Here is a 17,739-nt window from a genome sequence, read left to right on the forward strand (position 1 = left end):
TCATTTTTTTTTGTTTGATTGTTTTTTGTTTTTTTTCACTCTTTTAAAAATTTTTTTTTTACATGTCAATCCCAGTCCCCCCTCCTTCCCTCCTTCCTTCCTTCCCTCCCTCCCTCTTACCCTCTATCCCCTCTCACCCTGGTCACCCTCCCCTCCCATACCCCACCCCAATTCCACATGTAGGGCTATGCTATCCAGGTGGGGTCATGTAGATCTGTCAAAGTCATTTGAAGTAGGGACCAGGACTTCTCTCCTTTCTCTAGGTTAAGGTAGTATCTCTCCATGGGGGATATGTCTGCAAGGGCCTTTTGTGCACCAGGAATACATACTGGTACCACTGTCTGAGGTCCCTTAGACTGCTCAGTCCTTCTGGCTGAGACCAATATTCAGGGGGTCTGAGTCAGTTCCCTGCTGGATTCCCAGCTATCAGTCTGGGGGGCCCGTTAGCTCCTCCTTGTTCAGGTCAGCTGGCTCTATGTGCTTCTGCAACCTGGTCTTGTCCTCTCTATCAGCATCTGGATTCTAGTTCAACTCAGTTTTTAGTTATGGGTGTTTGCTTCTGTTTCCAACAGGTATTAGATGAGGGTTCCATGATGGTGGATAAATTAGTTGTTGATCTCACTATCAGGGAAGGGCATTCATAATAGCCTTTCCATGGTTGCTCAAATTGTTGGAGTCAGTCTTATAGGTCTCTAGACCTTTCTTTAGGTTCAGTTTTCTCTTCAAACCAACAATGGCTCCCTCTTTTATGTTCTCTCTCTCTTTCTCTTACTCTCTCCCTCTCTCTCTTTTCTGTCTTCTATTCCTACCCTGACTCAATCTTCCTGTTCGCATGTGCTTTCCTCTTCTCCCGTTCTCTTTCTCCTACTTCTCTCTCCATATACTGCCCCCACCACTTCCCATGTGCTCTGGGGAACTTCTTCCTTCCACCTTTTGTGAGGGAATTTCTTAGAATACACCTTGTATCCTAGTTCCTCTGGTGGTGTTGATCGTTTGCTCTAGGTTTAAATCCATATATGAGCGAGTACTTACCATGTTTCTTTTTTTGTGAATGGGTTACCTCATTCAGGATGGTTTCTTCAAGTGCCATCCACTTGCCTGTGAATTGCAAGATTCCATTATTTTTTTCTGCAGAGTAGTATTCCATTATGTAGATGTGCCACATCTTCTTTATCCATTCTTCAGTTGAGGGGCACCTAGGTTGCTTCCAGGTTCTTGCTATTACAAATAATGCTGCTATGAGCATAACTGAGCAGATGTCTTTGTTGCATGGATGTGGATCCTTTGGGTATATGCCTAAGAGGGGGATTGCCAGGTACTGTGGTAAACTAATTCCCATTTTCCGGAGGAACCACCAAGTATTTCCAAAATGGCTGTACAAGTTTGCACTCCTACCAGCAGTGGAGGATTGTTTCCCTTTCTCCACATCCTCTCCAGTATAAGTTTTCATTGGTGTTTCTAATGTTAGCCATTCTGGCAGGAGTAAGATGGTATCTCAAAGTTGTTTTGATTTGTATTTCTCTGATCACTAAGGATCTTGATCACTTTCTTAAGTGTCTTTCAGCTTTTTTGATTTCCTCTATTGAGAATTCTTTCTTCAATTCTGTACCCCATTTTTAATAGGGTTATAATAATAGTTCTTATCATCAGATCTGAGTTCAAGTGACATCTTACTCTTAATTTCAATTAATCAGAAAACTTACCTTCTTCCCACCTATAAATACTCCAATAAGCTCACATAAATATTTACAAATGAAGCTCCCTCCCCCCACAGACACAAAGCACACACACACACACACACACACACACACACACACACACACACGAGACAGAGAGAGACAGAGAGAGAGAGAAAAAAAGAGAGAGAGAAAAGAGAGAGAGAAATATGCTCAGTTGAGAGGAAATGCCAATCAAAACTAGGTATGTGGATTTAAGGATCTTGAATGTCAGCTAAAAGATAAGATCAACATCTTTACTTGTATCTTTTCACATAAGACTTGAAACAAGAACTCACCCCTGAATCTCAGGGGAAGTAATTTCTGTCCTGCTCCCAGTGTTTGACATTTGCCAAAGTGATTGATGTGGCTGCAGTCTCAGGACTGGTGGGGGAAAGGTCATATACTGAATCTAAAAGAAGTGAGTCAGAGTAGAGCACAGAGAGGTTAGGGTTTAAGGAAAAAGCACAACAAACACTTTCTAATCAAAGTGCAGAGTTATGGCCACTGAGGTGAAAATGACTCAGGGACACACACAGTTTCCTCAGGACCAAATCTTAAGGCATGAAAGGTGTCTGGCAAGATCTCTAATAAAAAATATCGTAATGGTTTCAGAAAAGTAGTAGTAGAGCCCTAATACTTAATACTCACCTATATGTTATGATTCCTCAGAGACAGACAGAGAGAGATGGAGAAATTTGTGTTGGACCTGAACTAACCTGTAGGGACCTGGTGTGATGCTCGTAGGAGATGGTGGGAACTTTAAGGGTGGACTATGGCAAGTGTGGTTGTTTTTTAGTGACATGTCCTTAATATTGATCATGAGGTATTCTCTACCCCTCATTTTCTTTTGCGTCTTGATTATTTATCATGTAATGCTCTACCATGTTGAGATGCCATGGGACAAAAACACAGATGCTTAGGCCTGCAGGGACCCTCTAAAACAGCCTAGGTAAACTTGGTCTCCTCATAAGCCTCATGGAAAGGCAATTATCACAATACTCAAAAAGCTTTCAGTTTTGATAATTTCCTATTTTCCTCTACTCCCATGTCACAGAAATGTCACACCTTTAGGTGATTCTTCTATTTAAGTGTAGATTCACCTTTTCAATGTTTCCTTCCTCAGGGCCATTTGCAGGCTTTATTGTTGAGTCCCATCTGATTTTAACTCATATCCATCTCATGTGTGGACACTGTATCATATGCATCGGTGATTGGACGGGACAGACATTTACATTAAAATCAAGCATACTGAAGAGAAAAATGTAGCTTTAGAAACTTCATATGTAATAGGAAGTATTTTCTTCAGTCCTTCAGATTTACATATCAACAGAGAAGGGAGACTCCTCCTCACTCTAAGGTTAATATTCCTTTGGAAAATAGAAAACTGTGACATTTGCTAAGGTGATTCTGCTTCAGTTATTTTCCAAAAGCTATCAATGAATTGCTTGCTCTTTGTGAGGTCATTGTTTTTCATTATGTTTATTATAGTTTGCTGTGTCTTCCCTTTATGATCTATTTAAAACTTTTTTATTTAAAAATGTTATTTTTCATTTTACATACCAACTCCAGTTCCCCCTGCCTCTCCTTATCTTGCCCCTCTCCTCCCCTTATCACACTCCCATCCACTCATCATAGAGGATAATGCCTTCTTTGGGGAGTCAATAAATTCTGGCATACCAAGTTGAGGCAGGAACAAATCCCCCTCTCCCCTCTACCCCACCCTGTATCAAGGCTGAGCAAGATACCCTACCATAGGGAATGGGTTCCAAAAAGCCAGTTCACGTCCCTGGAAATGGTCCTAGTGCCAGTGCCAGGGGCTCCCCTGAAGGATCAAGTCACATAACTGTCACCCATATTCAGAGGGTCTAGTCTGGTTCTATGCAGGATCCCCAGTTGTCAAGCCATAGTCCATTAACTCCCACTAGCTTGGGTCAGCTGTCTCTGTGGTTCTCTCCATCATGGCATTGATCCCCTTTGTTCAGGAAGGGAAAATAATTAAGGTTTCCTGGGTAAACTTGGAGAAGGGCTAGCAGGGAGGGAATGAAGCAATGAAAGAGGTACTTTGACAGAGGAAGCCATTATAGGGTTAGGAATAAATTCTCAGGAATCCACAAGAATTACCTTGCTAATAGTAAATGGAGAAGGTTCCAGAATGGGCCTTCCCCTTTAATTAGATTAGGAACTAACATGATCATCATCATAGACCCTACATCCAGTAATTGATGGAAGCAGATGGAGATCCATAGCCAATCACTGGGCTGAGCTCCTGGACTTCACCTGCAGATTGGGAGAAGGGATCATGTGAGGTCATCTTTAAATCATCTTTCTGCAGTCAGAATTTTCCTTAAACATAATTAGGTTTCCAATTACTATGTGTGTAAACAAACCTTTTCCTTCTATCACTCAGGGTGGTTTATTTGTGTGGATGTACTGGGTCTCTTCTAGTGTTTAAATTTTGTTTTACATTGACGGTTGTAATTTATTTATTCAGTCACGACTATAAAAAGTTTAATATTTTCCTAGTCTCTATTTTCACTGGGCATTAATGGACTGATGGAGTATAATGGCTCCTGGGATTTTGGATCAGAAACTGAGAAGTGGTAAAAAGTAAGGCAAATTAACTTATTGTCCAGAGACATCCTGTCAGCCATGCCCAGCACCACAGAACTGAAAGAAAATTTTATTGCCTTTACAACTTCATTGTATGTTTGTACTGTGTGTGTGTGTGTGTGTGTGCATGTGTGCACATGTGTGCACATGTGTGTGAATATTTTAACATGTATCATAGATATAGAAGAATATCAAATGATAACTTGCTGAAGTTGGTTATCTCCTTCTACCCTGTGGGTTCTTAGGATTATACTTTGGTCACCAGGCTTGACTCCACTTGCCTTTACCCATTGAGAAACCTTGCCAGCCTAATAATAGCCTCTTTTCTAATGTAAGTACACAGACACCCACACATAATACAATACAGATCTTCTGAAAACCTGGGTCTCTTCACAGATGTTAGTGCTTTCTTCCCCCAGTTCACCTGTTCCATTTGGCATCTAATACAATAATAATAGTAAGCAGCTTTGCCTTTCCATTGAAGACGAAGGACAGAAATTAGGTTTTTAGTGTTCCTAAATGTAGGAGAGATTGGAAGCATTTCTGTTTTTGTCATTACAGGATGTGTGCCTTTCGCCAAGGCCATCTGCTTCCTTAAGTCACTATGCCATCCTTCAACCAGAGCACTGCCCACCCAATAGTCTTCTTCCTCACTGGCATTCCTGGTCTTGAGACCTCTCAAGTCTGGATTTCCATCCCTTTCTGCTGTCTATATGCCATCGCCATCTCTGGGAACAGCATGATCCTCTTTGTCATCATCACTGAGTCAAGCCTCCATGAACCCATGTACTATTTCCTGTCCATGCTGTCCTTCACAGACTTGGGTCTGTGCTTCTCCACGGTGGTAACTGTGTTGGGCATCTTCTGGTTCAATGTTCGAGAGATTAGCTTTGATGCCTGCATTGGCCAAATGTTCTTTATCCATGGCTTTACATTTATGGAGTCTTCGGTCCTCCTAGTGATGGCCTTTGACCGCTTTATTGCCATCTGTAACCTACTGAGGTATGCTATGATCTTAACCAATTCACGGATCATTGCAGTGGGCTTTGAAATTGTAATTAGGGGGGCCACAGCTCTTGTTCCTTTACTCCTGCTCCTCAAGCGTCTGTCTATTTGTCGTAATCATGTGCTCCATAATTCCTATTGCTTCCATCCTGATGTGATGAAGCTCTCATGCTCAGACACCAAGATCAATAGTGCCTTTGGTCTGGCCACTGTCATCTCTACTGCGGGCTTAGACTCTGTTCTGATCCTTCTCTCTTATGTTCTGATCATCCACTCTGTGCTATGCATTGCATCCAAGGTGGACTGGAAAAAGGCATTTGGCACCTGTGTCTCCCATCTCAGTGCTGTTGCCATCTTCTACATCCCTATGATCAGCTTGTCATTGATGCACAGTTTTGCAAAACTTGCTCCTCCATTTGTGCACACTTTAATTGTCAATGTTTATCTGCTCATTCCTCTTGTAATAATTCCTATAATCTATAGCACGATTACCAAACAATTCACAAGGTCATGCTTAAAGCATTCTTCATTAAACAACTGTATGGAAGTTTTAGAGTTCTTTCTTTAAAGCGAATCCTGCATATCTGTGTTTGATTATTCACTTGTATAATTTAATACTGTAGCTTAGCTTGAAGATTCTGCTAATAAATACACTTTTTAAAAATTCTTATGGTCATGTAATTTCCTCCATAAAATATTTTAGACTATGGATTCCTTAATGACAGAGATATCATGCTGTATTATTTTCCTATTGTTACTGCTCTATGTGGCACAATATTGTTAAAGTGTGTTTTTGTCTATTGATAAATTGATTTTCATTCTCTAGATTAAGTAACTTTAATGGCTTACCTAGTACAGGTTCTAAGGAATATATATTTGAATAATATCATTTACATAATACTTTCAAACTATTATTATTGCCAATCAAAAACATTCATAATTAAATAAAATGAAATGGTGGAGTCACTAACGTGCTTGAAATGAATACTTTTCTAGTTCTTTAAATAAGCCTTGCGATCTCTTTGTTAAATGAATTATTTCAACCTTATAAAGTATATTGAAGCATTGTTTAAAATGGGTAGGGAACCTTCCTCTGATTTGACCATCTCACAATGTAGTCATAGATTGAAACTGGTATGACATTAATTATATAACTATTTCAGCTTAATATTAAATTTAAAAACAATATGTAAGAGTTGAAAATGCCAATCTAATTTTATCATCATTCACTGAGTACATAAACTGAATTATCATCCTGTACCCCACAATACCTTAATTAAAATGATCAAAGAAAACTAAGTATTGTGATAGAACTCATATTTTGACATTCATTTCCTCATTGGGCTGTAGATTCTGTGGGAGAAACAATATTCTGTTTTCTGTATTACTCTAGTAAAAACTTTGGAATATGTTAAATCCTTATAATGCTTTTTGAAAGAATTAATAAAGATTATTTGGTTGTGTATGGGCCAGTAATTATGACATCTTTGTGAAGTTTACAGAATCATTAACTCACAGCAGTTAATTTTCCTTGCACAAGTCCTACACAATGTGAGGGCCCTCAACATTCCAGCATAGATGGAGGCACTTTTACAAATGTACATTTATAGGAAGATTCTCACACATGGAAACTAAAAGGGTGTGCAGTGAAGTGGAGGGGAAGGAAACTATGAAGTAGAATGGGCCCATGGGGAGTCTCATCCTCTGGGGTCCATATCATCTTCATCTGGGGTTTCTAATGAAGATATTTCAGAAAGCCCGAGACAGATCTTTCCCCATATATTCTGTGGCCTTGGGCAGAAGAACTCAGCTTCCCAGCCCTCGCCTCCACAAAAGAATGAAAGAACAACCTTTATGATTGTAAGAAAAGCTGTTGCATTGGGGAAAATTATTTACTTTATCCCTGTTGTTTTGCCTCAGAATTAAAAGACTCTATTAACTTCAGGGAGGTCTTCTTGATTCCCAAGAAAACTTGTGAAAATCAGACAATTGTAACTTTGGGCCATCTATTCTAAGTGAGTGTAGTTGTGATTTATTACAATTACAAGTGTCTTGCTGCATAGAGGTTCTAGCACTCTTACAATTCTGAGTTTTCTGGGTAGTTTTTGAACACTCAGAACTGCCATCTAAAGTCAGCTGCCACTCCTGCCCTATATGCACTTCTTCCATCATTGTTGTCTTTATTGCCATTATCATACATCTCCTGTATTCTGTTTGCTTGCTATCACATTCTTTACAAATGCTGTCATTTTAACCCACACATACTATTGCTGACCTACCAAACTCCATAAAAGTGGAATGCTATGTACTCATTGGGAGAGCTCAGTCTAGATGATGACAGAGGTTTCATGGGACCTAGAATTGCCCAGAATTCTAACAATTTTGGTGAATCATTAGTCTAAGAGGAGACAACTTGAGGCAGTTCAGTATAAAACATTTAATGCTGTATTATAGTTTACATGGGATATCATCATCTTAATGCAAGTAATCAGTGTCAGCATTTGAGCAAAGAGGATATGATTATGTAGTAACAAACTAGGGTCAGCCACAAACAATTCCAAATCTCTCTCTCTCTCTCTCTTACACACTGGGTGGAGGGGAGTGTTGGAAACTATGAATGAGTTCTATGAATTATATTTAACATTTCTGGTATAGGATATGAGGACATATCTCAGTTGGAAGCATGTATAAAGCCCTGGTTTTGACCCACAACACAGAAAATATGAAGTGTGGTCGCAAAATGGGATGAAATGGAACATCCTTGCAATTCCAGTACTCTAGAATTGGAGGCACAAGGTTCAGAAATTCATGATTGTTCTTGGTTTCATGAAGAATTTGAGCCCTGCCTGAGACATATGACTGTCCCAATTTGAGGGTGGCACTTGAGGAGATATCTCAGTGTATAAGAGATGTAGCTATGCATGCATGTTAACTCAAGTTTGGACCTCTAGTACTCATGTCAAAAGCCAACACTATGGAGGACAGATATTGTGATTGCCGATCTTTGCTAGCTGCCAGCATTGCACCAGGTATAGTACAAAACCTTGTGGGAAAAGAGTAAGATAAAGGGTGATAGAGGATACGCCAGAACTTCTCTACTCTCATGTGGATGTGCATGTACTCCCACAATCATGTGAATACTTTAATACCTACATACACAGACACACAGACACATAGGCACACACACACAACCCTCAACTTAATTTTCCAAGCAGTGAAACCTGAATAAGAATTTACGAAGTATAGGAGAGTAGAAGTCTTGAAGTTCTTATAGTGAGGTCATTGGCTAAGTTCAGAGTCATTGGTCAGTTACTTTCATTTCCTATAATATCATGGAAGTTATTAACGAATTATGATGACAGTATGGAGAGATGGCTCAAGTTTAAGTGGACATGAAAATGTTACTAAGAGCCCAAGTTTAGTTTACTGCATCCATGGTGAGGGGCCCACAATATTCTGTAACTCCAAATGCAGGGGAATCCAATGGCTGTGGTCCTGGTGGCACTCGCACTTGCATGCACACAGTTCCACCCCTACATACTTATACATACCACATAATTAAAAATAAGGTGCAACCTTTGAAAAGAACATGATGGTTAATAAGCAAGTGTCCACCTATCACCACCTTATTTACAGAGTTATATTTTCAGATAACATGATTAAGCAATAGAATAACCACTAGTCTGTCTGCATGAATTTAAAAAACACAAATAACTCTAGAGGAAGATGTGTTTTCTTACGAATCATCCTAGTGAAGGTGATATCATTGAGTGTTTCCATAAATAGAAATTTATGTTGGATTCATAGTAACTATGGATCAGATAGAGAGTCTAAAGAGTTTAGCATCTTTCAGAAAAGAGAGCTGCATCATCCTCATCAGTGGGAAGGATCTTGCTACATTGTGTGGTTGGTCAAGTAAGGTTGAGTTTGTCAGGGTTTTCAAAAAAAAAAAAATAGGTACTAGTCATTTTGGGAAAACTGTTGCTTATTTTTAGTGCTAAGATACTGAATTTGACTTCATGTTAGAGCCAGTGAAGAATGCTGGAGAAGCAAGAGTATGCAGATGTGTTTTGCAGAGCCCCTCGTGACATAAATGGGGAGAAATTCTGGAAACTAAGGAACAAGGAAAAGAAACTACTTTCAGCAGGGGAATCAGGGGCCAACCCAGGGAATTCCTGGGGAAGGGTGTAGGGGAGAGTCCACCCGAATTGGTCCCAGACTCACCTCTAGCGAAGGCCTGGTGATGGGGGATAAAGGCTTGGCTGATACTCAGGTTGTTTCTGCACCCATCAGCAGATCTCACTGAGACCTGTCACTCTCCCGCTGAGGCCTCTTTAGCAGAGGCCCTGTGAAGGGCGTCAAAGATCCTGCTGGCAGGAACTCAGAATGATCCCACCTGTAGAGTTTTAAATATGTCTCTGTTCCCTAAAATGTCGTCATGATAGTAGTGACATTTCATCATTAGAATGAAAGACTTCAAAAACATGTATAATCATGTCTCACTCAAGGTTTCCAATGTGGATTATTCCTTTTTTTTTAAAATAAAAAAGGTATCTGTATTTATCATTTATTTTTTATTAAAATGTTTGTTACCATGGATGGTATTCTGCTACCTACTGTTAGCAGTTTAACAATCAAGACACTTTTTTTTCATCTATGTAATTTATATTCTCATGTGACCCTGGGTGATTTGTATACATACATACCAATGCTCATATTCATATAAAGATGAACAGATAAAAGCAAAACATTAAGAAAGGCAGATGATGAAAATGCAGTTTTGAATGTCACTATGAAATAGTTAATGAAGATATTTAGAAATGATTCATAAAACTTCAAGATGGAATGTGGTGAAAGATAGTCATGAAGTGGATAGTGAAGTTCACCAACAGGAAAGGTACAAAAATCTAGAGAAATAGAGAGTCTAATTTTCTTATACTCTTGTGACTCTATGGCAGGCATTAAAATTAAGAGAAAATTGAAACAGATTATAGAAGTTATAGCTTACTTGGTTTTTATATATGAAATAAACTCAAGAGATATGTTTACTTCTCTTTTAAAATTTCTTTCCAGTTGAGTACTTTAAAAATTAATTAAAAACTTCTGCTATTGATGCTTGCTAGGAAATGGAAAGTCAGTTTTTGACAATAGAGTGCCACTGGGTATATTAACTACATTCCTCTTTTACATAGGTCTCTGAAACCTGAGGGGAGGGTTTTGAAAAAGACATTCCACTTAGGACTAACTGTTCCAAAGTCTCCTAACCTCTGACACTATTCAGTTGTGAGTCTCTGTTTTATTACCCTTTATGGCATCTGGGAATCTTCTCTTACTTTGGCTGAGTGACACACTGATCTATGAGAACAGCAGAACATCGCTGAGTCATTTTATTGCTATGTTCATTTTGCACAGTGGTTCTCAACCATCCTGATGCCGTGACCCTTTAGTACATTTCCTCATGTTGCGATGACCCCCAACCACAAAGTTTTTTTGGTGCTACTCTATAACTGTAATTTTGCTACTGTTATGAATCCTAATGTAGATGTATGATATGACAGATATCTGATATGCAACCCCTATGAAAGGAGTAAAAATCTACATGTTGAGAACCACTGCTTTAGAAGAACAGTAGTATTTCATTTTCCCCTAGGTCCATTGCCTATCTAGTCTCACGTTTCTGGGCATTCCTGCAAATTTGAAAAATAAATTTAGTTTAAAAACAAGTTTAGACTTAAAAAAGATGTTTAGATACAATGAGAGTTGCTACGACTCCATACTAATTTACCTACCATTAGTGTTCTTGTAACAGTGAAGGATGTTTCACACATTAAGAAGCCAAGGGGAACTCATAAGTGCATAGCATTCAGGTGTGTGTGTGTGTTTAGCCTAATATTCCCCCTTTTATTTTAGAATTACATTCAGGCAACAATAGTACATTTAATTGCTGTATTGTGTGCTTTGTCAATGAATGTACAGTTTTTGCTATTTTTGTTTTTAAATTACTTCTTTAATTATTTTGAAAGTTTAAAATAATTTCACAATTCTCTTTTCTTTTACCTCCCTCCAAACTTTCTGATATACCTACCCTTGCTTTCTCTCAAATTCATGTCCACTATTTTTCATTAATTATTGTGACATACATTTATATTCACAAATACATAAATGTAATAACCCTCTCAGTCTGCATATTGTTACTTGTATGTATGTTCTTTTTAGGTCTGTCCATTCAGTATTGGTTTTTAGAACAGGATCTTATATAGTCCAGGCCAGCCTCAGATTTGCTATGTAGCTAAATATGTCCTTGAGCTCTGATCCTTCTGCTCTACATCCCAAGGTCTGGAATCCCATGAAGGTACCATCATAGTCAGCCATTTTGAGAAGTACCATATAGGTCTTTTGTACAATATCCTCTTATGGGATTTGAAAGACACCTTCTTGTTTTACCATTTATCATACTGAAATCTAACCTCCTGCTCATTTATTTTCAGATTGCAGTGAAGTTTACCAATTGAACTTTCATTCACATGCAACTTATTTTGGTAATATGCACAGATTTTCCTGTAGTACCACCTGACAATGCTTATATTTAAATACTTGTTGAATAAATAGAAGCACCAATGATTCCAGTGAACATGTACATATATTAAAACCAAGAATTTTGTAGAAAAAATAAATCAATACATTTAAGACAAGAACCAACATCAAGAAATTTCTTCAACCCTGAGTTTTTTTTTTTAACTTGTGGGTGTGCATCTACAAAAAGAGGGAGATTCTTCTGTTAGTCAATTGAAAAAAAGAACCAACCTTTCTACAATGGAAAACCAAGAAACCTATGGAGATAATTCTGGTCCAGTGATTTTTTCCCCCCACCAACTTCAATGAGTTGCTTTGTTCTTGAGATAATTTAAAGTCATCGTTTTGCAGGCAGGTTTTCCCTTAAACAAAACCAGGTTCTCAACATGATCTGTATGAACAAAACTTTCCATTTATCACTTGGTTTGACCTATTTGCAAATACTTAGTTTCTTCTTAATATTTAGGTGTTTTCAACTCAATACTTTCCATTTATTTGTTCAACCACAAGCACTTTACATTATCTTACTTTCCTAATTTTATTTACACAATAACTTATAAATTAAGGATCTTTGTTCTCAGAAGTTGAGAAATAGTGAAAGCAGGGAAAATTACCTTCTGTGTTGGTTTATTGTTGCCCAGAGATAACCTGTCTGCTGTTCCAATTATCATAGAGCTGGATAATATTTTCCACTGCATATTTAATCTCTTCTTTTAAGTGTGTACATATAAATACACAGAAGCATAGATATAACACACTGTGGGTCTTCTGAAAGCTTGTGTCTCTTCACAGATGTCACTTTTGTTTCTTTCCTTAGTTTATCTGCAATCATACTGCAGAAAAACTATGAAGAGGCCATTCATTTCTGATGATGAACAGGGCAGCATCTAGTTTATTACTGATTATAAATTGTGAGATATGTAACAGAGAATGGAAGCATTTCTCTTTTCTCTTGTCACAGGATGTGTGTCTTTCCCCTAAGGACATCAGCTTCCTTCCACCACTATGCCATCCTTCAACCAGAGTAATGTCTGACCACCCTGCATGAAGAATCCTCACTGCTATTCCTGATCTCTACACTTCTAAACCTGGATTTTCATCCTTTTCTTCTGTATATATGCCATCATTTTCTCTGGGAATAGCAGGATCCTTTTTGTCATCATCAGCAAGTCAACCTTCATAAGCCCATGTACTGTTTCAAGCCCATTTTGTCCTTCACAAACCTGGTTCTGTACCATGTTAATCATCATGCCAGCTGTCATCTGGTTTGAGTTTTAAGAAATTATCTTTTTAAAAACAGTAATTTTTGGAAAATGTGTATAGTTATACAATGTCCTTTCATATTCATCTAGTACCACCTCCTTCCAGTATCCCTTAGTGCACCACTTCCTCCTAGCTTTGTACAGAATGTAATAGCTGGCAGATGAGAAGGAATGTTGTGAATGGTGACTTCTAGGCATGACATATCCATCACACACACACACACACACACACACTCATAGGAATTATGGTTAATCACACAAAGCTTACATAATATTAAGCAAGTCAAACTTACATTATGAATGGAAAAGGAGCCCCAAGGAAGATAAGACAGCTTTGATGCCTGCATTATTCAACTCTTTTTATCCATGCTTTCATATTCATGGACTCTTCAGTTCTCTTAGTGATAGTCACTCACTGCTTCACTGCCATCTGCAACTCACTGAGGCATGAGATCTTACCAGGTCATAAGTCTTCACAGTGGGCTTTGTATATGTCATCATGAGGACTTGTCCCTTTATTCCTGTTCTTCAGGCATCTGTCTTCTTGCCAGAGTTACATGCTACATAATTCTTTTGTTTGGATCATCCACTCTGTGCTCTGCATTGAATTCATGGAGAAATGGGAAAAGGTACTTGGTACTTGTATTTTCCATCTCAGGTCTGCTGTAATCTTCTACATCTGAATCATCTCTTTGTCTTTGGTGCAGAGTTTTGGGAAGCATGATGCTCCTGTTTTGCATATTTTCATTGTTGATGTTTGTCTCTTATCTTCTTCATGTAATGGAACTTATAATTTACACCACAATAAAAACAAAAATCAAAGGCTGTGCTAAAATTTCCCTTCATAAGCTATTTTAGTATCATCTGTCTTTAGATGCTCCTTGATTCAAATTTGATTATTCACTAACGTGAATAGTATAGTATAGATTCTTATATTTGCTAATATGTGCTTTCTCTCTCTTTTGATGATTTAAAAATTTTACTGTCTTTATAGTCTTAGATTAATTCCTTTTAAAATTAATTTAAAAATATATTTTATTATCTCTTTGAGATTATTATACAATGCATATTTCTCATGTTCATATTTGTCCACCAACTCCTTCCAGGTAAGATAAAGTCCTTACTTGGCAAAATTATAGGGACAAGAATAAATGGATAGAAATGGATAGAAAAGACCCACTACTACTATTCTGCTAAAGGGACACAGTATTAAACTGATTCCTAATGACTCATTATTATACACAAGATTACTGATGCAACTTTTAGGGTTCATCAGAGACTCTTCTGTTTGTAGTAGCTGATGATTAACACAGAGACCCCCAAGTGGTTTAGATGCAGAGTATGAGAGACTACAGAATGCTCAGCCCTAGACCAAAACATCTTATATAGTTCCTTCTGATGAATCTGTGCCTGGTATAATATAGACCTATGACCCTTCATCATGGAAAAATTAAATCACGAGCCTCTTACTGTCTCTAGAATGTAATATAATAACCATGTGATGTTTATCATAATTACATCCCTTGGTAAAGTCTAAGTTTTATTAATTCATAATTTTTGATGGAATTGTTTATTATTACAAATGTAATTTTTTAGTTGAATTGTGACTAAAATTAATAAATAAATTATGTTGTGAACAAAAGAACACATTTCTAATTATTAAAGGTCACTGAGGTTGGAGGAAGAGATGAGTTTCAGAGCTATTGGCTGGACAGCTATACTCTGTCAGTCCTAGCCTAACCCCACATACTGCATTGCCAATACCCAGGTAGCAGTGTCCTTCCTGCAGCATCAGTGGCCACCTGAGTAATATGTACCACCTACACCTGGAGGAAGAGTGGCCACCAGAGACACAGGCCCCATATGCACCTGTAGGAAAAGGGATCATTGGAGCCACAAACCTCACCTGGAACAATTAGAAGAAGAGATGGGTAGACAACAGTGTAAGAATACATTGAACAACATAAAGAGCAATATGAAAGCACTAGAATCTAGTGGTTCTACAACAGCAAGACCTGAACATCCCAACACAGATGAAGCAGAAAAAATGACCTTAAAAATAACTTAATGAAGATGATAGAGACCTTTAAAGAGGAAATGAAAAATTACCTTAAAGAAATAGAGAAAAAGGACAAACAGAAAATTGGAATCTAATCTGAATCTTCTTCGAATCCCCCAAGACAGCGCCCCTTACCAGCAGGAAGTAGTTTGGAAAGAACGACGCCCAAATTCCCAAATATTGTGTATAAATGTTTGTTTTCATTTAATTGGACTTTGTTATATAAAATTAAATAAAAAATTATATATATATATATATATATATATATATATAAAGAAAATTGGAATCTATAAATCTCTTAAAGAAAACCAAGATAAAACAATAAATGAAGGAAACAGTTCAAGATTTGAAAAATGAAATAGAGGCAATAAAGAACATAAAAACAAAGGGGATTCTGGAAATAGAAAATAAAAGACCTAGAGACTGATTTTGGGGTTCAAGCATCAAGCTAAAGTTCACAAAAGCGAAGCAGCTGGTCACTAGTTCTTACCTCTATTTCAGCTCAGATCAAAGGAGCGATCCTCAAACTGCTTCTCAGATTCATTCAGACTGCTATGCTCACCCCAATGTGGCTGGAGATTTCAGTATCTTCTTACCTTCATTGTGGCTGGAGAATGAATTCCAGCTCTGAGACACTGTTCCTGTTTTAAATATCTCTCATGAGTCCTGGGATTAAATTCATGACCTCTGTTACTCTTTTAGACAGATTCAATTTTGTGTAGACCTTAGTGTCCTTGCACTTAGAGAGATCCATTTGCTTTTGTCTCCTGAGTCCTGGGATTAAAGGGTTGTACCTCCACTGTCTTATCTCTATAACTTGAGGCTGACTTTGCTTTCTGAATCCTCAGCAAGCTTTAATAAATCATAAATAATATATCACCACAGGAAAATCTGGGTAAAAGATCTACAGATGCAACCAACAGAATGAAAGAGATGGAAGAGAATCTCAGATATTGAAGACATGATAGAGGAAATAGATTCATCAGTGAAAGAAAATGTTAAATCCAATCAATACTTAACACAAAACATCCAGGAAATCTGGGATTCAATGAAAAGACCAAACTAAGAATAATAGATATAGAAGAAGGAGAAGAATTACAGCTCAAAGGCACTGAAAATATATTAAATAAAATCATAGAAGAAATCTTTCCCAACCTAAAGAAGCCTATGCCTATATGCCTATGATGATACAAGAAACTTATAGAACACCAAATAGATTGGACCAAAAAAAGTCTCTTTCTCATATAATAACCAAAATTCAAACATACAGAATAAAGGAAGAATATTAAGAGCTATAAAGAGAAAGGCCAGGTAACATATAAAGGCAGACCTATCAGAATTACACTTGACTTCTCAATAGGACCTATGAAAACCAGAAGGTCCTGGACAGACATTCTGCAGACATTAAGAGATCATGTATGCCAGCCCAGACCACTTCACCAGCATAGCATTCAATTATCTTAGATGGAGAATAAGTATTACATAACAAAACCAGATTTAAACAATACCTATCTACAAATCCAGCCCTATAGAAATTACTAGAAGCAAAACTCCAACCCAAGGAATTTAGCTATACTCACAAAAACACAGGCAATAGAGATAACCTCACACCAGCAAAACCCAAAGGAGGCAAACACACCAACACTACCACTGCCAGGTACAAAACCAAAAAATAAAAGGAAGTAACAATCACTGGTTACTATATCTATTAATGTCAATGGTCTCAATTCACCTATAAAAAAGACACAGAATCCATCCTTCCGCTACATACAAGAAACATACCTTAACCTCAAAAACCTCAAATAATGACATTACCTCAGAATAAAGGATTGGGAAATAATTTTCCAGACAAATGGACCTAAGAAACAAGCTGGTGTAAGTAAACAATATCTAGTAAAATATACTTCAAACTAAAATTAATCAAAAGGTATGGAGGAGGACATTACATATTCATCACAGCAAAATCCATCAAGATGAAGTCTCAATTCTGAACATCTGTGTACCAAATACAAGGTCACCCACATTTGTGGAAGAAAAACATTACTAAAGCTTAACCACACATCAAACCTCAAACACTAACAGGGGGAGACTTTAACACCCCACTCTCACCAATAGACAGGCCAGCTGGACAGAAACTTAGCACAGAAATAAGGGAACTAACAGATGTCATGACTCAAATGGACTTATCAGACATCTATAGATCATTCCACCCAAACACAAAACAATATACCTTCTCAGCATCTCATGGAACTTTCTCTAAAACTTTCCACATACTCAGCAACAAAGCAAACCTCAATGGATAAAAGAAATGGAATAACCTCCTGTATCTTATCAGATCACCATGGCTAAAAGTTAGAATTCAACAATAACACTACTTGCAAAAAGCCTATAAACTCATGGAAATTGTTCAATGCTCAACGGAATCATCACTGGATCAAAGAAGAAATAAAAAAGAAATTAAAGATTTACTAGAATTAAATGAAAATGAAACCACAACATACCCACACTTATG

At 37.6% G+C, this 17,739-nt stretch overlaps 1 protein-coding gene across 1 annotated transcript; it reads left to right on the forward strand.

Moving 5' to 3' along the window:
• The first annotated feature begins 4,932 nt into the window (after nucleotides 1–4,932).
• On the forward strand, nucleotides 4,933–5,927 carry LOC127228942 (olfactory receptor 51F2-like). Its single transcript, XM_051194039.1, is given in 2 exon segments — nucleotides 4,933–5,830; nucleotides 5,833–5,927. Coding segments are annotated over 2 exon segments (993 nt in total).
• Nucleotides 5,928–17,739: the final 11,812 nt, after the last annotated feature.

Source organism: Phodopus roborovskii, unplaced genomic scaffold, assembly GCF_943737965.1.
Source record: "Phodopus roborovskii unplaced genomic scaffold, PHOROB, whole genome shotgun sequence".
NCBI classification, from domain to species: Eukaryota; Metazoa; Chordata; class Mammalia; order Rodentia; family Cricetidae; genus Phodopus; species Phodopus roborovskii.